The sequence below is a fragment of the Canis lupus genome, chromosome 9, assembly GCF_048164855.1.
Source record: "Canis lupus baileyi chromosome 9, mCanLup2.hap1, whole genome shotgun sequence".
NCBI classification, from domain to species: Eukaryota; Metazoa; Chordata; class Mammalia; order Carnivora; family Canidae; genus Canis; species Canis lupus.
This window is the reverse complement of record NC_132846.1, coordinates 4450093-4472545: the sequence shown is the minus strand read 5'-3', so window position 1 is coordinate 4472545 and position 22453 is coordinate 4450093. Positions and strand designations below refer to the sequence as shown.

Genomic DNA, 22453 nt, shown 5'->3' with positions numbered 1-22453 from the left:
TTGAACCAGGCAATGCTCCTGTGTGCCTTCCAGCGTAGCGTCCTGGGGCACTACACCGGGTTCAAGATGCCAGCTTGTGAGCAAAAGGTTGCTTAACCCGGTCACCCCCAGTATGCAGGTTAATCGACTGTTTTCACTCAGTCCCCGCCCCCAGCAAGACCCTCCCCCCCCCCCCCCCCGGACGGCACCTACAGTTTAGCACAGCGCCACGAGGCGCCCAATAAATATTTGCTGAACTAATGAATGCCTGCGGACTTGGGGTTCCCTGTGTACCGCGCTTATTCGTTAGCGCTCCCAGGGACAAATCCCAAGTCCCGCTCAGGGCCAGGTAGAGGGCAAGCTGCCTCCCCCCATAACCCCGCCTAAGCTAGTGCCTGCGCAGCGATTAGCAGCGGTGGGTCTTTCTGCGGGCGGACGTAACTTGCTCTAATCATCTGGGGCAGGCATTTGCCCTTAACAGAGCTGGGGCTGCGTCGCGACTGAACCCCGAGGACGCCAGGCGTTGCCTCACAGTAGATCCAAACACTCAATCTTTGAAGACGCGGGTGGGCCAAAGAAAGCCGGAACCCTCGGGTGGCTACGCTGTCCTTTGTAAAACCTGTCCCCCTCTTCCTCCCACAGTATCCTGTTGCTAGAGCAACTGTGGGCGTCACCGACCTGACCACGGAAGTAGGACGGAAAGAGCACACGTCTCCGGCCCAGGGACGGATCAGATCCACTGCGCAGGCGCCTTAGCTTTAGCAGGCCGTGGCCCACGTCTGTAGATGTGCTCTGCGTCTGCGCGGTAGTTGCTTCGCGCCCGGGCCTGAGTACACGCCTGCGCAAAGAGGCGACTCGGGGCGGGCGGAGCGGGGCTGCAGAGGTGCGCAGGCGTCAAGGCTACGGACTACATCCGGGGTGGCCGTGGCTTTCGCCGGGCGTTCGGGGAGCGCAGGCCGAGAAGCGAGTGTGTAGTCATGTCGGCGTCGGTAGCGTCGGTTATCTCGCGGTTCCTAGAGGAGTACTTGAGCTCCACGCCTCAGCGCCTGAAGCTGCTTGACGCGTACCTCCTGTACATACTGCTGACCGGGGCGCTGCAGTTCGGTTATTGCCTCCTCGTGGGGACCTTCCCCTTCAACTCTTTTCTCTCGGGCTTCATCTCTTGTGTGGGGAGCTTCATCCTAGCGGGTAATGGTTCTCTACGTAATCGCAGTAATAATGTGTTTACTTTGGTGCGCTGCTTTTCCTCCCTCGTCACTCTCTTTTATAGCAGATCACCGCCCCGTGAAGTCCCGAGAGGAGCCTGCATTGCCCTCTTTTGTGAAAGGGGAAATTGAGGCTCAGAAAGGTTGCCACAAGCCTGATTCTGGAATTCTGGAGAAACCCGCTTCACTCCAGGAAAACTCCATTTCAGCGTTCACTTCGGCTTTAACATACCTTTAAAATGGGTAGAGCTTTAAAATGGAAAAGCAGACTCCGAAGTATCTCTCTCACCTCGACCTAATCACTGCTAACCGCTAGTGAAACAGTGTAAGAAATAGGAGCATAGGTGGTTCGCTTGTTGAATCAACCTTTACTTGACTTTGGCTTTCAGCTGCTCCTACTTCTTTCTTGTGGATAAAGCTGTTGTGTCAGTATCCTGAACTCCGTTTTTATTCACAGAGCTCTATTTTAGCAGTTATTATTCTGATTCCCAGCATTTGATACGTTGTAGACTGCCGTATATAACAAAAGCTGACCTTTCTTGCCCAGTAGGAACTCTAGTGAATGCTAAGTTCAGCCTTGGCCCATGAGTTAGCCTGGCACCAGGTGGGCCCTTCCAGTCACTGGTATCGTCTTCTGTCTGATTTTGAGAACATGTTAGAATCCATTTTTTCCCCCAGTGTGATTATTATCAGACCATCAATTGTGTTTTGAGTCTAACAGAGGGTACTAGCTTTGGAGGTGCATCAGGTTTCTGTTTCTTGTCCTCAGTGAATTTACAGTCTATTTGGGGCAGAGACAAAATACAGCATTAGAATTGCTCATTTATAGTGGTTCTCAGCTTATAGAGCTGTAGAATGCTTTTTACACAAATGCTAGCTCAGACTCATACCAGAGATACTCCACCTTCTTTCTCAGAACTTAAAATAAGCCTAAGGACTTAATGACTTGTGTACTAGCCGGTCTGGAGTTGTAGAGTTAATAGCCTGTGAATTGGATGTTTTATTATGATCTTTGGGTTTTGTCCTAGATGACCAAGACTTGGTTCTTTGTGGCAGCATCTGGGCTATCAGGAGTTCCGATGTTACCTCCGTCATATACACCAGATAGCCTACCCTGTTTGCTCTGGATATCAGACCTTCTACCCCATCCCCCTGCATCCCCCCTTTGCCTCTCCCGCCTCCCCCAATCCAGGGTGCTTGTAACTAAAAATTGTATTATCCAGACCGGAGAAGGAATTTTGAGAACCTCTAGTGACTTCCATTTGATGATTTTTGTCTTCCAGGTCTGCAAGAGTAGGAGTGGGGTGGGGCCTAAGTTGATTGAAAAGAAAGTTTCTTGCTGAAGTCACCCCAGCTTCATAAGCCTAAGGTTAAGAATGCCTCCTCAGGGCTTACATGGAAGACTGATTTACTGAGGAGTGGGTATGGACTACAGTTGTAGATTAGTGTGATAAAAGCAGAAGATTTTCTTTTGAACAGATAATTTTTTCTTATGCCAAGTCCTATTTTTGGGCTGTTGTAGCTAAAATTGAGTTGGCAGATTCCGTTTCCTCCTCCCCAGTGAAAAGTCCTAGCTTGCTTTTGAAGAGAATGTCTAGTGCAAAGGCACAGTGATAGTGGAGTCAATATGGGGGATTAGGATTTCCAAAGTTCTTAGATAACAGGTAATTGGGCCAGAGAAATGGAAGTTGCTTCAGGATAAGAAAGGATTCATGAGAGTTCATAGTCATCATCAAAGGTTCATTTCTTTTGACAACATTGCCCTTGCTAGATCCTAACTCTTCTGCCGTTTGTTACCCAGATCTTCAAAGGAGTTGTTTAAACGGGAAATTTGAAATTTGGGGTTTATCCTTCATTGGATTGTTGGGAAGGGAAGCCTTTTATCTATTTATGGTTCTGGGTTTCTCATTTTCTGGTGTTTTTTTCCCTGTTGGAAGAGCCCCGTTTAGTTGGAGAATGGGAATTGTAGGAGATTCTGTTCAATGTTTACGTAGTGCTGGATGCTAGAGCTTTGACAGGGTCAGGCCAAGGATTTTATTCTGTAGGTAATAGAAAAGCTAAGGATTTTTAAAGATTTTTTAATTAAATTAATTAATTTTTGAAGAAGATTTTATTTATCTGAGTGAGAGAGACACACAGATAGTGAGAGAGAGCACGAGCAGAGAGGAGAGGGAGAAGCAAGGCTCCCTGCTCAGCAGGGAGCCTTATGCAGAACCCAGGTCCCCTGAGCTGAAGGCAGACACCTAACCGGCTGAGCCATGCAGGTGCCCCAAATTTAATTTAATTTATTTTTAAAAGTTTAGTTAAGCAATCTCTATACCCAGGTACTCATGCACTTTTTAAAAGTTTAGTTAAGCAATCTTTATACCCAGGTACTCATGCACCTGTGGCTTGAACTCACAACTCTGAGACCCAAGAGTTGCATGCTTTTCTGACTGAGCCGGCCAGTTCTCCTGTGTCCACTGGGAGAGACAGATTAAAAAAAAAAAAATCCAAGTAAGGGAGAGACTTAGAATTGGTGTGCCTACACTAGATGAGTTGGAGGGAAATGTTATTTAGTTTAGTTTCCTAATTTCTTTTTGGCAGGCTATTTTCTTCCATTCCTCTTGCATGTATTAGTTAAGCATATGCTCTTAGAAAATTTCCTTAGCAGCTGACTATTTATCTTATAGTTAGATATCTCTAGCTGGGGACATCTGTCCCTTTGTTAAAGTAACATCCCAGGTTGGCAGCCCTTCTAGTTTCCTTTTTTACCTAAGTGAAATCCCTCTTTCTGCTCATTCAGAGTGCTATTTAAGAGATAAGTGGAAAACATGAAGACTTTTTAAAGCGTCTTTGATCTTGAAACCAGTTTAGTCATTTTTACAACTTTGATCTATTTTATTTCCTAATCTATATGAAACAATTTTGGATTTTAAAAAAAGACTTATTTATTTCAGAGAGAGAGAGCATGCACACGTTAGAGGAAGGGAGGGGCAGAGGAGAGAGAGAATCTTGAGCAGACTCCCTATGGAGCAGTGAGCCTGATGTGGGGCTGGATCTTACCACTTGATACCATGACCTGAGCTAGAAAGATTTGGATGCTTATCCAAGATTTGGATGCTTATCTGACTGAGCCACCCAGGCTTTTTGGATTTAACAAAAATAGTTTTGTTGTTTCTTCCAGTTTACAAATCCAAAAGCAGTTTGAATTTGAAAGGCAAGGAGGCCTAATCCAGAGTATTTTCTATCTCATAGGAACTATTGGGCCACGTGGACTGGGGTCTAGCATTTCTTTGGGCATTATCTATTAGATTTATGGGCCCTGATATTATCTACCATAACCATTATCCAAGGGATTGGAAGTTTGCTAACCTTGTGCTTGAGAGTCCTGTTTCTAAATCTTTCATACCTGTTGCTAGCTCCTCTCCATCTATACTTCTCTTTTAACTCTTCCATATTTCCTCTTTTCCTTTGTTCTCAGTTGAGATCTTGTTTTATTTTATTTTTTTACTAAAAAGTAGATAGGAATCCTTGTATCTTCCCAGCAAGGAATCATAGCAGCCCATCTGCATCTATACCCCCACTCTTTTACTTCCCATGATGATGGTTTGTGTGTCCTTTTCTTGTCAACTCCTTGGGCAGAAGATCCAGTGTTCTCTTGCTCCCTCAGGGACTCAACTTCTGCAATTATCTTTCCATTCTACATTATCAGTATTTCTCTGTTGGGTCATTCCCGTTATACAATATGCTCTAATATTGTCCAAATAAAAAATGTTTGGCCCCAGATGCCCCTCCAGCTGCCATTCTATTTCTTTATTCCCCATCATCAGAGAATGCTATAAAAGAATAGTCTAGTTGCTGTTTCTGCTTTCTCAGTTTCCATTCATTCCTTACCCCACTCTAGCCCCACCACTCTGATGAAACTACTCTTGCCATCTTGCCAAACCTAGTGGCCATCTACTTTACCTTGTCTGAATGCACAGCAGCATTTAGCATTTAAAATAGTTGGCTGCTGCCTTCTGTGTAAAGGACTTTCTTCTTCTTGAAGCTTCTGTAGCACTACACTCTCCCGGTTGTTCCTTCTCAAGTCATTGGTTTTACCTTCCTACTCTGTGCTAGACGCTTCTCTGAGGACATGGTGATAGACCCCTTCTGTTTTCTAATTTCTTTCCATAGATGGATTTAAATAATCTTTCTGTAACTACAGTTTGCCCCATTTATGTTTTTAGTTCTGACCCATTCCCTGCATTCCAGATTAGTAAATCCAGTTGCCCACTTGGCATCTTTATTTGATGTCTGGTATGAAACTACAAACTGAACCTTTCCACCCAGCCATCTGCCTCTTCACCAGTCAGTACGTTGGTTGAAGCCAAAACTTTAGGAGGTTTTCTTGATCCCTTATTTCTGTTATTTCCCACTTCTATTTCATTAGCAAGCCCTGTCTTCTCTGAAATATAGCCTGTATCTCTTCACTTATGTTCATCTTTACTGCCATTGGCTGCCTGTTCAGCCTGTGTAGTTCCTCTGCTCCTTTAAGTCTGTAAAGCATTCTCTGCTGTGGTTCTGGCAACCTTAACAATGATAAATCAGATTATTTTACTCATCTGCTAAAACTCTGAAATGTTCCATTTCCTAAAGCGTACAAAACTCCACAGGATTGGGCCCTTGACTCCCTCTTAGCCTTGATCACTATGGTCTAGTCAATCTGACCTATTACATCTAAGACATGTCAAGATTGTTCTTACTACCTGGAATGCTCTGCCCCTAGATCTTTGCATGGTTGGCTCCTATTTTTCAAATTTTGGTCTTAAGCAGTACCTTTTTAGAAAGATATTCTGGGACTACCAAATAAAAATAGCTTCCCAGTCACTCTCTTATTACCTTGCTTTATATTCTTCATAGCACATATTACTACCTGGTATTTCCTTGTTTATTTACTTACGTATTTCTCTCTGTTGGAGTGTAAGTTTCTTGGGAGCCAGACTCTTCTCTTGTTCTTTGCCATGTTCCCAGCACCTAGGATGATGCTAACACATAATAGGTGCTCAGTAAATATTTTGCTGGATGAATGAACATTTAAGGAGATAGATTAAATTAGAACGGCCTAAGTGAAGCAGGCTGCCTTAGGAGGTAGTAAATTTCCATCTTTGGAAGTGTTTAGGGAGAGAATGGAGGATCATTTGTGGAGGAGCTTTTTAAACAGATGTTCTTTGCCATTTTTATATCTTAATGCATCTGAGATTATAGGACATCCGTGTCAGTAACACAGGTTCTGGGAGATTTGTAATTTTCCACTGGGGATGGCTTGTCAGATTCTGGGTGTGGTGAGTATACTTTGGAAAATTTCCTAGGTGACATCAGCCTCCCCCAGTATGCCCATCCCCACCTCTTGGACATTTTATGTATCAAAATAGGTGTTGGTCTTTATAACTCCAAGGTCCTTCCGTCTCCATAGACTCTTTGATTTCTTATGTTGTCATTAAAATAAGCTGGGTGACTATGGCCACGGTAACCATACACATCAGTTCATTACCTTATTCACCCTCATGGGGAGCTTCTCTTGTCCCCTTGCATTTCCTGAAACACTACTCTATCCCTACCCTCCATCTCAATAGCCATGGTTAATCATTTGGTATCTATTTCTCCAAATTTTTCCTAGGTTCCAACTAAAAGAAATGAGAAAATAATGATAACTTGTTTTCTTAAGAGAAATATGGAATGGAATAATTTTTGGCTTTTTTTAAACTTAATATATCTTGGATATCTTTACTATCAACATGTAGAGAATTTATCTTTTTTTTTTTTTTTGAGTAATTGTATGAGATTTCATTGCATGTCGGTAGTGTAATTTATTGAAATAAATCCCCTTGATGACATTTGGACTGTTTGCACTTTTTTTTTTTCAACTTTATGAACATGCTGTTAGCAATTCTTTGTTCTGTAAGATAAATTCCTTATCCAAAAAGTAAAAAAAAAATTAAATATTAATGGATATTGTCATCTCTCTCAAGTGGATGAACCAGTCTGTACTCTCCAAAGCAGGATTTTAATTGGTTGCCCTTGCTTCAATGTCTTTCATATTTTGAAGGGTCCAGGTGCTTGAAAAGATCAGTGGAACAGTGTTATTTACATGTTTAAGCATAATGAAAACTGTTGCCATGGTGATGGCCTCTGGAGAACTAGTCTGGTAGTTTTCTGATCTTTGGGTCATTTTCTCAGGTCATTTTCTTTCTTGGTTGGTGATGGGATGGATGCTAGCCTGAAGCAGATTTGGGTTTTCTTAGGTAGTGTAATTATTTAACACAGGCATAAAGATATTTTGGAAAACTGTACTTCTGGAGCTTCCTTTTCATGTCAAATGTGACCATGACTAACGTATCAGGTTGGCGTATTCAAGGATGTAGATAGAATGTGGCTAGAGAGAGTTCTTGGTCAAAGTTGTGTAGTTTAGGTCTCAAGTTTTTTGAAAGGAGCAGTTACTAGAACTTTAAGATCAAAGGTTGTAACTATGAGATTTCTCATGGATATAAGGATTTTATACTCTGTGCTATCCAGTATTATACACATTTTATTAGAAAATAGTTCACAGTTTTATAACATTTTGTCATTCAGCCCAGCCGCTTTGTTACTGCTACCCATTCGAGGCAATTATAAACTTAAATTGGGCGATAAGAGAGTTCTGAAGATATTTTGGTTATATGTATCTTTTTCAGAGTAAGCTTTTTGTTTTTAGCCTGGGAAGTCATATTTTTTTCTTTTAACTTTAAGAAGAGCACAAAACATAAATGAACAATTATGAATTCTTAAATTCACCCATCTAGCCAGCACCCAGAGCAAGCTACAGAAGATGTCCAGCACTCTAGATGCCTCCTCCTTGAACTTTGCCAGCCATTCCTCCTCCCTTGAAAGATTAAAACCAGTATCCTCACCTGTATTGCTGTAGACTGGCCTGTGTTAAGCTTTATATAAATGGAATCATACAGCATGTATTTTTTGTATCTGAATTGTGTTGCTTAACACTATATTTGTGGGAAGTATCCATATTATGAAGTTCTTTTCATTGCTGTATAGCATTTTATTGTGTGCATATGCCATAATTTACCCATTTTATTGTTGAGAGACATTTATATTGTTTCTAGTTTGGGTCTGTCATGGGCATCATTCTGGTACATGTCTTTGGATGCACTTATGTGTCGTTTCTGTTAGAATTATTGGGACATAGCATATAGATATGTTCATTAACAGTCATATGTTTTATATTTCTAGATAATCATTTTCATGTTTTGCTTCTTGTGCAGTTTGCCTCAGGATACAGATCAACCCACAGAACAAAGCAGATTTCCAAGGCATCTCCCCAGAGCGAGCCTTTGCTGATTTTCTGTTTGCCAGCACCATCCTGCACCTTGTTGTAATGAACTTCGTTGGCTGAATTATTCCCATTTACTTAACTGGGGAGTGGGAGACTAGAAGAATGTAAGTAGTGATATAGCCCTTGTCCCATAATGTTGCTTTAGGAATAGAAATTGAGTGTGGCTAGTTTTGATTATGGTTACCAAGGTTCTATTGCTGATAAGACATTTGCAGAATTTTATATCAGAATGCAAAGTATGCATTATCATCATGATTCATTGGTGCTGCCTCTCTTGGTCATTGCCTTCCCTTCTCACTGTTCTTGGAAATCATTAAGAGAACAGAAAATAAGTTCCTCTCTTAGTACATTAATTTCTACACCAATAACTCCATAAAAACAACTAAAATTTTGGAATAGACATAAATTGTAGGTTCTTTTTTTTTAAGTTTTTTTTTTTTTTTTTTTTTTTTAAATTCATAGAGACACAGAGAGAGATAGAAGAGGCAGAGACACAGGTAGAGGGAGAAGCAGGCCCCATGCAGGGAGCCCAACATGGACTCGATCCCTGGTCTCCAGGATCATACCCCAGGCTACAGGCGGCGCTAAACCTCTTGGCCACCGGGGCTGCCCTAAATTGTAGGTTCTACCTACAGATATGCTCTGTAATTTTTTTTTCTGATTTTGATCTCAGATAACTTTAAATGCTGGGCAGTTATCCCTTCTAGTACCTAGTCTAGTGCTCACACCTGATAGATATCTGGTATATGCTGAATGAATGACTATACCCATTTACTAATAATATGTGTGCTAAAGTGGAAGTAAATGAGGAAATTGGATTAACTTGAGAGATTTTAAAATATAGGATGAGGGATCCCTGGGTGGCGCAGCGGTTTGGCGCCTGCCTTTGGCCCAGGGCGCGATCCTGGAGACCCGGAATCGAATCCCACATCGGGCTCCCGGTGCATGGAGCCTGCTTCTCCCTCTGCCTGTGTCTCTGCCTCTCTCTCTTTCTCTCTCTGTGACTATCATTAATAAAAAATTAAAAAAATCTTAAAAAATATATATATATAGGATGAGATGTCATTTGTTTCATTTGCCATTTTCCCTTTATTCGCAGTAGAGCTCCTTTTTTTTCCTAAATAAACTCTTATGTAGAATCTCAATATATAAAGCAGCAATGGAGCCAGATTTATTTTGATTGACAGAATTGAGAAGCTCTCTCTGCTTGGCTTCTGTTTCAAGTATGGTATGCCCTTCTCTCTATCTCTCCCTTCCAAGTGAATCCTAAATCTCTAAGAAGTACATGAGTGGGCAGCCCGGGTGGCTCAGCGGTTTAGTGCTGCCTTCAGCTCAGGGCCTGATCCTGGAGACCGGGATCAAGTCCCACATCAGGCTCCCTGCATGGAGCCTGCTTCTCCCTCTGCCTGTGTCTCTGCCTCTCTCTCTCTGTGTCTCTCATGAGTAAATAAAATCTTAAAAAAAAAAAAAAAAAAAAAAAAAAGTACATGATTTTTCCAAACTGAATGTGAACACTATTATTTTGTGTTTTGTTTTTTTTGTTTTAATTTTTTATTTATTTATGATAGTCACACAGAGAGAGAGAGGCAGAGACATAGGCAGAGGGATAAGCAGGCTCCATGCACCAGGAACCCGACGTGGGATTCGATCCCGAGTCTCCAGGATCGTGTCCTGGGCCAAAGGCAGGCGCTAAACCGCTGCACCACCCAGGGATCCCTGTTTTTTTTTTTTTTTTTTTTTTAAGATTTTATTTATTTGAGACAGCACGAGAGAGCACTAGCAGGGGGAGCGGCAGCGGGAGGAGGAGAAGCAGGCTCTCTGTTGAGCAGGGAGCCTGATGTGGGGCTGGATCCCAGGACCCTAGGATCATGACCTGAGCTGAAAGCAGATGTTTTTAATCAACTGAGCCACCCAGGAGCCCCAACACTGCTATTTTATTTATGAGAAAACAGGCATTCTGTGGGCACACAGCTCTTACTTTGCAGAGTAATGCCTTAGCCAGTGGTGCTCTTGGCCTAGTGCTTTTCCAGCACCCCACCTAGCTTACTTATGAATGAATGTGCTTTTTTCTTTGCCTTTCCACTACATAATTTAGTGTTGTTGCTGTTAGGTGGCAGAGAAAAAAAGAACCTTAGGAAATGTTATCTTGTGGCAGGGAAGAATATCCCAGGATGGACCTATTTCTGTGACTACTTAGAGATCTATCATCTTTTTTTTTTTTTTTTTTTTTTAAGATTCTTATTTATTTATTCACGAGAGAGACACACACACAGAGAGAGAGAGAGAGAGAGAGAGAGAGAGAGAGAGAGGCAGAGAGAGAAACTGGCTCCATGCAGGGAGTCTGACGTGGGACTCGATCCTGGTACTCCAGGATCACGCTCTGGGCCAAAGGCAGATGCTCAACCGCTGAGCCACCCAGGCTTCCGGAGATCTATCATTTTTGTACTAATCAGCAGTATAACACACGAATTAGCAACCATGTATAAAGTCTATGCTATGTGATAAGGACTATAGATGAGTTGTGGCATGAATGAATCCATTAACTTACCGTGTTGTATGAATTCTTTCTGTTACTGATAATTGCCTCAAAAAACAGTTGTTAATTCAGGTAAGGTTTCTTTTTTTTTTTAATTTATTTAATTTTTTAATTTTTAGGTAAGGTTTCACTTTGGGTAGTGGTAAGTTGACAGAAATGGTTTATTTTGGTGAAAAGTTTGAGAAGTGCTTCCTTCTACTATTCTAATACAGTTTAACTCTTTGGAGACCTGATTAGGACTTGAGTTGTGCCCCATCCCTCCCCTTACCATATCTTCTGTGTGCCAGTCATGTCTTGTTACTGGGAATATAAACAAAAGTAAAATGTGGCTCTTAACTTTTCTAGTAGGGGAGAAGGCCTATAAACACAGCAGTTAAAAGTCACCATAGTAAAAAAAAAATTAAAAAAAAAAAAAAAAAGGAAGTCAGCATAGTTAGAGCTACAGCAAAGATCTGAACACAGTGCTGTGGGAGTCCAGAGAAGGGAGCTAGCTATGTGCCATTTGGGAGCAGAGGCAGCAGACAGAGTGTCTGAGAATGATAACTCCTTGAGCAAAGCTAGAAAACAAACCAACAGTGCTGACTTTACCCTTGGCAAAACCTCATGAGTCACTCTTACGCTCTCTGATAGTAACCTTGCTGGAAAGGTCATAAATTTTCTGTCTTACTTTAGATTGCTAAAATTACTCTTTTCTAGATGAGTCATGTGTATGCTTAGGAAGGGAACAGAGCAAACAATTCAAGGATATTCTCTAGGCTCAGGGAGATACCAAATCATGGAAAATGATTTCTTAGGCCTGTCGTGATCGGCAGAGGACTCTGCTGCAGAGAGCCTAGAATTTCAAAATTATGACAAAAACAGAGGCAATAAAAGCAGGCTCAGCAGGAACTGCATACTGCAGACCATATTAAGAACTTAACGGCCACCTGTTCAGCTGGGAATTATGGGCCCAAGGTACAGCAAGAGCCTCCAATCCTAGATTACAGTGTTAAATTATTTATAGAGCATATGCTCATTGAAAAATCCTTCTCTCTGGGACACTGCCCGAAAGGTTTTTCACAGATCTTTCATTTGATGCAGTTTATACTGTCCCACTTCTAATTTTCTTTTTAAAGATTTTATTTATTTATTCATGAGAGACAGAGAAAGAGAGGCAGACATTGGCAGAGGGAGAAGCAGGCTCCACGTAGGGAGCCTGATGTAGGATTTGATCCTGGGACCCCGGGGTCACGCCCGGGCCCGAAGGCAGGCACCAAACTGCTGAGCGACCGAGGTATCCCATCCCGTTTTTAATTTTTAAACATCCATCTATTTGCCCATATGTGCTTCTAACTCAGCTCTGTGTGTAGTGTGCCAAAACACTTAAAATAGTTTCCAAGTGAGTTCTCAGTATTTATACCAACTCAGAAGGTAGACCAAAACAGATTGAACATTCTCCATACCTGTCAAGTACATTGAGGGTTGGTTGTAAAAAGAATAAACATCTATAGTGTACTGTTCTTGCATGAATTGGGGGATGACATTTAAAATGAAGAGCTACTCTGAAAAAGGCAAAAAAAAGATTAAAGGAAAATGGCATTGAGGTAAAAAATAAATTTATTCAAGGATAAGTAAATAAATTAACAGATAGTGAGAACTCACCAAAGGTCAAGCTTCAAGTGCTTCTTCTGTGTCTTTATTTTCAGATAGGTTTGCTAGTGCCATTTATAAGAGAGTCTGATAATCCAGTCTGACTTCAAAAGAATTTTTTATACTCTATTTTTGCTTAAATTTGTTTACTATAAAGTATCTGGCAATTGCAGAATTAAATGTGTTTAAAAAGTATTTATCATTGTTCTCCTCTTAATTATTTTCCTTCTTTGCTTTTATTATGATAATTTAAAAAAATATAGAAAAGTGTGGAGAATATTATAACCAACCACTACGAGGAATTAAGATATTGAACATATTAGGGTCACCTCGGTGGCTTAGTCGTTTAAGCATCTGCCTTCTGCTCAGGTCATGATCTCAGGGTCCTGGGATGAGTCCCCCTAGGATGAGACCCCCATCTGGCTCCCTGCTCTGTGGGGAGCCTGCTTCTTCCTCTCCCTTGGCCCTTCCCCTGCTTGTGCTCACTCTATCGCTCTGCTCTCTCTCTCAAATAAAATCTTAAAAAAAAAAAAGATTTTGAACATACTAGATATTGTAGATTATCAGCTAAAGTTCCCTTTGAATTGCTGTCTAGTCTCCATTCCTTCCCTCTACTCTAAGACCTGAGTTTCATGATGATTTCCTTCAGCCAGAACTATTGTAAAACCTAGATCTATTGGGATGCCTGGGTGGTTCAGCGGTTGAGCATCTGCCTTTGATTCAGGTCATGATCCTGGAGTGTCAGGATAGAGTCCCACATTGGGCTCCCTGCATGGAGGCTGCTTCTCCCTCTGTGTCTCTGCGTCTCTCATGAATAAATACATAAATAAATATTAAAAAAAGAACAACAACCCTAGATCTATTAACACAGCCTTTTCCAACCTTCAGCTTTTGTGGCCTTTGAAAACACATCCTTTGGTAAAGACCCACTCAGTTGGCAGCACTGTTTATATGTAGCTATCCCAGGGCCAAGAATAAACTCATGACATACATACATATATTTAATATTTATTTATTCATTAGAGATTTTGTTTATTTGACAGAGAGTGAGCAAGCACGTGTCGAGCATGAGTCAGGGGGAGGGGCAGAGGTACAAGTAGATACCCCTCTGAGCAGGGAGTGACGCTGGGCTCAGTCCTAGGACCCTGAGATCATGATCTGAGCTGTATAGGCAGCCGCTCAACTGGCTGAACCACCCATGAGCCTCTATTTTTATTTTTTAAATAATACTTATTTGAAATCACTTTATTTGGGACACCTGGATGGCTTAGCGGTTGGGCGTCTGCCTTCCACTTAGGCTGTGACCTGGATCTGGGGATAGAGTCCTGAATTGGGCTCCCTGTGAGGAGCCTGCTTCTCTCTCTGCCTAGGTCTCTGTCTCACTCGTGCGTGCGCGCTCTACCTCTCTCTCTCTCTCTCTCTCATGAATAAATAAATAAATAAATAAATAAATAAATAAATAAATAAATAATCTAAAAAAAACCCCAACAAAATCACTTTATTTAAGTTTGTCAAGCCGCTGAGCCACCCATGGATCCCCAAAATCACTTTATTTTTACGCAACATCCATACCCAGCATGGGGCTCGAACTCTGTACCCTGGTATCAAAAGTGAGCCAGCCAGGTGCCCCACTTTTGAAAATGCAGAAGTAAAAAATGCTCCTTATGAGCTTTGGAGTTGCTGATCAGTGTCTGGCACTTTAGGTGGCTGTAAACCGTTTTTTTTTTTTTTTATTTTAAGATTTTATTTATTTATGAGAGACACAGAGAGAGGCAGAGACATAGGAAGAGGGAGAAGCAGGCTCCCTGTAGGGAGCCTGATGTGGAACTCCATTCCAGAACCCCAGGATCACGACCTGAGCCAAAGGCAGGCACTCAACCACTGAGCCACCTGGGTGCCCCCTGTAAATCTGTTTTGTGTGTGTGTGTGTGTGTGTGTGTGTGTGTGTGTGTCTGTGTGTGTTTTGTAAATCTGTTTTGAATGAATGTATGACACAGAAGTTCAGGAGATTTGAATATTTTAAAATTTACATGGTATCTGTAAATATTTACTGTGTTGTTTCTTCATGTCTCTTTGTGAAATTTTTTTTCAAAAATTGTCAGCCTATATAACATATTCTGAAAGGAAATGAATAGGGACATAGTTACATTGGGTAACACTTTGGGCAGGAAAGTTCCTCATGACATACATGGTCCCTGGATCTGAGGGAAAGCGAACTGGGAAAAAAAGGGACAAGTCTGAGCTTGGAAACATGCTCAGTCTGGAAGGAGGTTGTTTGCCAAATGCTTAAATGCTCCTGTTAAAATCTTGTTAGTGTTGCTTTGCTTTTGCAATGGAGGCCATTCTCCCACAGATCTTTAAAAATTCATAGTGTTTAATCCTGGCTGGAACCAGGAGACTGACAGGGCTGGGCAGAACAGAACTCTGACAAGCAGTGCTTTCCCCAAAAAATTGCTAATTAACTTTTTGAATTTATCAGTAAAGTACAGAAGTCGTCTCTTACCTGTGGGGGATACATTCCAAGACGCCTAGTGGATGCCTGAAATCAATGGTACTGAATCCTACATACACTAGTGTTTTTCCTGTATGCATATACCTGTGATAAGGTTCAGTTTATCAGTTAGGCACAGTAAGAGATTAAAAGCAACTACTAACAAAATAGAACAGTTATAGTAGTATACTGGAATTAAAGTTTTGTGAATGTGTTCTTAGAATATCTTACTGTCCTGTATCCATCTGTCTTCTGATGATGGGAGATGATAAAATGCCTGTGTGATGAGATGAAGCAAGGGAGGTGATGTGGGCATTGGGACATAGTGTTAGGCGACTATGGACCTGACAGTATGACAGGAGGAAGGTCATCTGCTTCCCCTGTGACCGACTGCAGGAACTATGACTATGGAAAGTGAAACCTTGAATAAACGGGTGCTAGCGTGTAGTGTCAGAAAATTACCTCTGGAAGGGAATCGAGGTATTATTCTTTAGGCTGTACTGCCACCTAGTGGGTTGCACATTTCATATGCTAAGAATGTGCTACAAAGCAAAAGAAAAGTTGAATGGGAGGGGGACCACTGATACCTTTGTGATAAAATCTAGTTTCTTTCTAGTCACAGGAGGGCAGCAGAGGTCTAAGTGGACTTAGGTGCTGGGTGGGGGTTTGCTTTACATTCTGACCAGAGGTGGGCAGTGTGGAGTTAGGCACAGAAGGTCATGCAACAGGGATTTCCTTAACCAGGAAAGACATCAAGTGCATGGAGACCCACAGATTTTCCTTTTATTTCCTTTTCTTATTTTGTCAATTCAAGAGCTCTCTTTTTGGTTCATTCTAGACCTGTTTTTGTTCCCAAATCCACGGTAGTAATCTTTAATTTTTTGATTAGGGGGAGCTTTTTAGTTTTTATTCCACTTTCTCTTTGACATTTCATCTTATATTGAATTAGATCTAGCCACCAAGTTCCCAAAAAGAGACCTATTCTAAATTTGTAGAACGTATTTTGAGCTAAGCATACAGTATGATCTTTTTTTTTTTCCAACCACCTTTTTTCTCCAGTTGGAGGGGGAGTTGAATTCTTTAGCCATTATTAAAATGCTGAATCTACTTATTTTATTTTATTTTTTAAATATTTTATTTATTTATTCATGAGAGACACAGAGAGAGAGGGAGAGGCAGAGACACAGGCAGAGGGAGAAGCAGGCTCCATGCAAGGAGCCCGATGTGGGACACAATCCCGGGTCTCCAGGATCACACCCTGAGCTGCCGGCGGCACTAAACCGCTGCTCCATCCGGGCTGCCCTACTTATTTTATTTACTAAAAAAAAACCCATTAATTAATGACGAATTGGTGATTGAGCTCTATTTTGTATTTGGTCTATTTAAAGCTACCAGTTTAAAAAAAAAATCAAATATTGTTGTGTTTATGAATTTCACAGCTGCCCTAATTCCCTGCCTTATTTCTCCATCCTTGCAGCTCAGATGATTCCTACTCCATGTCATCCCAGCCCCCAGGTTGTATAAGAGCCTGTTCTGGAGCCCACTGTGCATACCTCTAATGCTACACTTACCCAATAGTTACGAAATGGTTTGTTTGCTTTCCTCTCTCTTCCACTGAACTCTGTTTTTTTTTTTTTTTTTAAGATTTTATTCATGAGAGACAGAGAGAGAGAGAGGCAGAGACACAGGCAGAAAGAGAAGCAGGCTCCATGTGGGGAGCCCAACACAGGACTCTATCCCAGGACTCCAGGATCACAACCTGAGCTGAAGGCAGATGCTTAACCACTGAGCCACCCAGACCTCCCTCTTCCACTGAACTCTTAATTCCCTGAAGGCATAGCACGGGGCTAATAGTCACTATGCATATTTGTTGAGTGAGCGTATGAATAAATAATTTCAACTATAAGAAAATGCTATAAAATAGCTAAATCATAGTTACACGGATGCTAAGACATGGAAAATGCTGTGGAAGAAGGAAGCCAACGAAAAAATTCTTAGGAAGGGGCTGTAGGGTAGGGCAAAGCATGAGACTAGAAGTTGGAAGACCTGCATTGTAGATTTTGCTCTGTTAACTAGTTGATTGGACAAATAAGCTTGTTTCTTACTTTCTTTCTTCTTTTTTTTTTTAATAAGCTTGTTTCTAAGGCCCAGTTTCCTTATCTACAACAGTGAGGGAATTAACCTGGATGTTCATCAGTCTTTTCCAGCTGTTACAGCCTGTGGTTATTAGAATTCACGATAATTCCTGTTGTATTTCAGGCAGTTCATACCGTTTGTGTGGATCCTCAATTGATCTTTGCTTTTTGTTTTCTTCAAGTGTTGCTTTTTATTCATATTACCAGATTTCCACTATCCATTCACAGGAGGTGGAAAGTTAGTGTGGCTGTATATAACAAAATGTACAATGTTTCTATAAGGCCTTTTACAAAATTAGATAACATTTATAAAATGTTTTATAGGGCAGCCTGGGTGGCTCATCAGTTTAGCGCCACCTTCAGCCCAGGGCGTGATCCTGGAGACTAGGGATCAAGTCCCGTGTCAGGCTCCTGCATGGAGCCTGCTTCTCCCTCTGCCTGTGTCTCTGCCTCTCTATCTCTCTCTCTGTGTCTCTCATGAATAAATAAATAAAATCTTAAAAAAAAAATGTTTTATAGTTAGCACATTACCAGGCTTGTGGGACTCCTGGTACATACATACGCTCCTACGTGAACATACACTCCTAGAAATGTTAATCCATTGATCCTCATGGCCAACCCCGTGATGGAGTTAGATGAATAGTAGTATTCCCATTTTATGCATGAGGTAATTAAACCTTGGTGAAGGGGTGCCTTTGTGGCACAGTCAATTTAAGCGTCAACTCTTGGTTTTTTGGCTCAGGTCATGATCTCAGGGTTGTGATACCCAGCCCCACAGTGGGCTCTGCACTGAGTGCAGAGCCTGGTAGTTTCTCTTTCCTCTCCCTTTGCCCTTGCCTGCCTTGCTCAAGCGCGGCGCACACTCTCTCTTTCTCTCTCTCTAAAATAAATCTTAAAAAACAAAAAAACAAAAACAAACAAAAAAACAAACCCAACCTTGATGGAATTTACATTTTTAAAAAGTAAGCTCTATACTCAATGTGATGCTCGAACTTATGACCTTAAGGTCAAGAGTCTCATGCTCCACTGACTGAACCAGCATTTAGTTTAACTTGTCCAGGCCCTGGAGCTAGTAGTGACTGCATGGGAATTTGATAACATTTTGACTCTGAACTTTTATATTCCTTTTCCTCTATTATGTTCAGAGACTTGGATAATGGGTATCTACATCTTTTTGTTAAGTTTTCATAAAAATATTAACATCTTTTTTCAATAGGAAAAGCTTAGGAGAGATTGATAAGACGAAAGTAGGCTATCTAAAATGTTTCTGTGGGGTGCCTGGCTGGCTCAGTTGGAAGAGTGTGTGACTCTTGATCTTGGGGTTGTGAGTTTGAGCCCCACGTTGGGTATAGAGATTTACATACATACATACATATATAAATTTAAAAAAATGTGTCTACAGAGTTGATCATCTTGGGTTCAGAAGACACGCAAGAAAGATCAGGAGACCTGACTTTATCCAGAGAGGATAATGTGGGCTCAGTGCTCTCCAGTAGAACTCTACAATGGGGAAGTGTTCTAGGTTTGTGCCATCCAGGATGGTAGCCACTAGTCATGTGATTTCATTTGTTTTGTTTAAGATTTTATTTTTAAGTAATCTCTACATTTAGCATAGGGCTAGAATTTACAAGCCCTGAGATTAAGAGTTACATGCTCAAAAAAAAAAAAAAAAAAAAAAAAAAAAGTTGCATGCTCTACTGACTGAGCCAGCCAGCTGCCCCCAGCTACATGTTGTTAGTGAAAATTTGAAATGTGCCTGAGTGAGGCACTGAATTTTTTATTTCATTTTTTTTAACTGAGTTTAGATAGCCATGTATGGCTGGTGGCTTCAGTGTTAGCACAGTTCTAGACAGATCTGTTAAACTCCCAGGTTATTGCTTCCTCATCTATAAAACGAGAGGATCAAACTAGTTGATCTACAAAGCTCCTGTCATCTTTAGAAACACACAATTTCCCTTCTGAAAGTATAGTGATTCAGATTGAGCTCAGAACCTAGAATTTCTGCAGAATGGTCTTGATGCACATTTTCTCTAATTTCACTATTAATTGGGTGATCAGGATATTCAGGATGAGATGTATTTGAAGGAAAATCAGTATTTGAGTGTATCTACTTAGTGCTGGTGTCTGAATAGAGAGAGTACTGGAGAAGAATACAGATTCCAAATAGAAATGACCCCGTCTGGCATTATCTTTTGTATCTCTACAGAGAATAATTATTTTTAACTTTGTGTTGTGCCTGACTTTCTTTTAAGATGATTAGAACAGACTGATCACATGGCACGGTCTTTTCTGCATGGGTGAAATAGACTGAAGAAGTCATGTGAACTTTTCTCAGTAGGTGTCTTCCATTTTGCATGTCTCAATTATCATGGGAGGCAATTTTATTAGTTTCCTAAAACCTTTATCTCCTGGTTAGCAGTTGAAGCATTCTTCTGAGTGTGGCATAGTCTAATTTTGTTGAGTTAACATTTCAAAGAATCTTAGATCCACTGCTTTTAGAATACTGTCTGGGAAATGTAGTTTTGTCTTAAAAGAAGGGAGCAGATTTTTGTTAAATAGAATTTTCTGAAAACCACTATTAAAGAGACTTAATCTCATGAGTCATTTTTGCCTTCTAAATGAACCAGTCCCAGTGTCTTAGATTTAACTGTTTTAATACCAGAAAATCTCAAAACTTGACTTTCGTGCTAAACCTAGGATTTCTTTTAAAATTCTGCGTCAAGACTCCTCACTGAAAAGCCCAATGCTCTAGTCTGCTTACCTCGGCCGTTAGAACTGATGCATTCTATAACCAGAGAGTTTGCTTTAAGAAATTTGATGAAGTGGGTGTACCTGGGTGGCTCAGTCAGTTGAGTGTTTGCCTTAGGCTTAGGTCATGATCCTGGGATCCCGGGATCCAGCCCCACATCGGGGCTCCCTGCTCAGTGGAGAACCTGCTTTTCCCTCTTTGTCTCCCCCTTCCTCTACCTATGCGCGCTCTCTCTCTCTGTCAAGTAAATAAATAAAATCTTAAAAAAAAAATTTGATGGAGTGGGGCACCTGGGTGGCTCAGTCCATGGAGTATGCGACTCTTGATACTGGAGTTGTGAGTTTGAGTCTCATGTTAGGTGTAGAGATTGCTTAAAATTTTTTTTTAAGAAAAGGAAATTTGATGGAGTGAGTAGGTTAAGTTTTAATAGATCTGTTTGTTCCTGGTTGGCACTATGAATGCTTTTTGTTCCCTGTTTTTTGCTCTTTTTTCACAGTTCAGATGTAGTAATGTTCTACAGTTCTATATCATTTCTTTAAATACCCTTGTTAGTGAAATAAAAGCACCCTGGCTGGAAGTCTAATAAGATCTTTCCTTTAAGTTCTGATGCTAGAGTCTCCAGGTCACCAGAACCAGTATGCAAAATAAGGTGATGTGTTTTACCAGCCAGGGTAGGCCAGCTCTTGAAAGGTAGTGTTTTCCAACCTTTTTCAAGTCATGACACGGAAAGAAGATCGCAGTATTTTAATGACACACTGCAGGAAAAAGGGCTGCTGATGGCTAGGAATGTTGGAGCCTCTAAGGCTAAGGGGCCACTTTCTGGCTGCACCCATGTTGCATTGCGCTAGGCTGACAGCTCTCCTGGAGGGCCTTGAAAAGGTTTGCTGGGTTTGCGGGAGGGCTTCATCTCACAGCCTACAGATTGCAGTCTTGTGTGGCCAGCAATGTGGCCAGCAATGTGGCTGCTTCTCTTGGGAGTTATCCTCTACCTTCTTGCCAAAAATAACCTTATCTTTCAATGAAAATGAAATTATTTCTTCTATTTTGGGACCTTTGTTAAATCTGAGATTGGGAATTTTTCTCTACTCTTTCTCCTTTGAAATTCTTCCTTTTTACCCCCTATTCTCTAACTGAAATTTAGTCCTTTGTATGCTTTTTAGATCCAGAAAACCTCTTTGCAGCCCTCCTCACCTCCCAAGATTCTGTGAGCTAGAGAGGTCAGGGTGACTTATATAAAGTTGTGTGCTTTATTGATTGCAGAGCTGGAATTAGAACCCATGCCTGCCACTCCTAGTAAATTTTGCCGTGGTGTGCTTGGGATTCAGATTGGAACATTCATTTTTATGGATACCCCTATAAAATGTTCTGTGAGAAATATTTGCTTTATTCTGGTTGTTCTAGCATGGCTTGAATACTGTCTAGAACTTGGGAGCCCCATAATTGTCTTTGTGGGTTCAGAATTTAGATTGAAGGATTTGGGGCCCTGTTTTCTGGTATTGTAAGACATTTTTAAAAACCTTGGATGTCTCTTTTACCTTTCTTTTTCTTTCTTTTAGGTTCACTTTTTGACTTCCCTTGGATGAGAACTTTTGAGATGGCAACTTGGACATGTGGATTTTCTTCAAGAAAAATAAGATTTATACTTAAATACTGATTCTGATTTCAAATGTAGGTGGAGAGCCCAGAGAAGTTTCCTTGCTTCTGTGTTAGAGCAGCTTTGTAATGAGCATTTATTAACATGACCTCTGCTTCCCATTAAGTGTAACCTTTTTGCCTTCCAAATTAAAAAACTCCATGCCACTCCTTCCTGTGCCTCTGTCTCTCTCTCTCTCTCTTTTTAATTCTTTATTGGTATTAAAATCCTTTTCTTTCAGTCCTCTGAAAAGCTCTTTAGGAGTTGATAATTTGCAACTGGGAATCTACTTCCATGTTTTCATTAAGTGTATCTGAAATTAATGACAAAAGGCAGTGCTGACAGCCCTGGGAAATGACAGTCCTTTGTCTTTTCCCTGAGGCTGGTAATCCTTTACTAATCCTTTACTTGTTACAGGTGGTTCTGTGCTTATGACACAATGCATTCCTGGAACTGCATCATTAAGCACTTTGTTAGAAATGGAACTAAGCGGGTGCTTCCACATTTACATCTGTTTCAAATGCTTTAGTGGTGAAAAGTGAAATATGTAAAAAAAAAAAAATAGATAAGTGAAATATGTAATATGCAGTGTCAGCAAAATGTAAGGGTTGTGTATATGTTTGTTGATAGATAACAGTCCTCACCAAACCACTTGCACAAATATTTTCTCATTTTGTTCTTGTAACTTTCAGGGGCTCTAATCCTCATTAGATATGGGAAGAAATTGAAGATCTGATCTGTCACT

The 22453-nt window shown here is 41.0% G+C and overlaps 1 protein-coding gene across 2 annotated transcripts; it reads left to right on the top strand.

The window, feature by feature from the left end:
- Nucleotides 1-794: 794 nt before the first annotated feature.
- DAD1 (defender against cell death 1) lies at nt 795-21879 on the top strand. Of its 2 annotated transcripts, XM_072837848.1 has the most exons (3): nt 795-1167; nt 8465-8639; nt 21632-21879. In XM_072837848.1, the coding sequence occupies exons 1-2, from the start codon at nt 957-959 to the stop codon at nt 8593-8595; spliced, it is 342 nt and encodes a 113-aa protein (XP_072693949.1). In that variant the 5' UTR covers nt 795-956; the 3' UTR covers nt 8596-8639; nt 21632-21879. The 2 variants fall into 2 exon arrangements, with proteins under 2 accessions (XP_072693949.1, XP_072693951.1); XM_072837850.1 differs by lacking the exon at nt 8465-8639 and having other exon boundaries at nt 845-1167.
- Nucleotides 21880-22453: the final 574 nt, after the last annotated feature.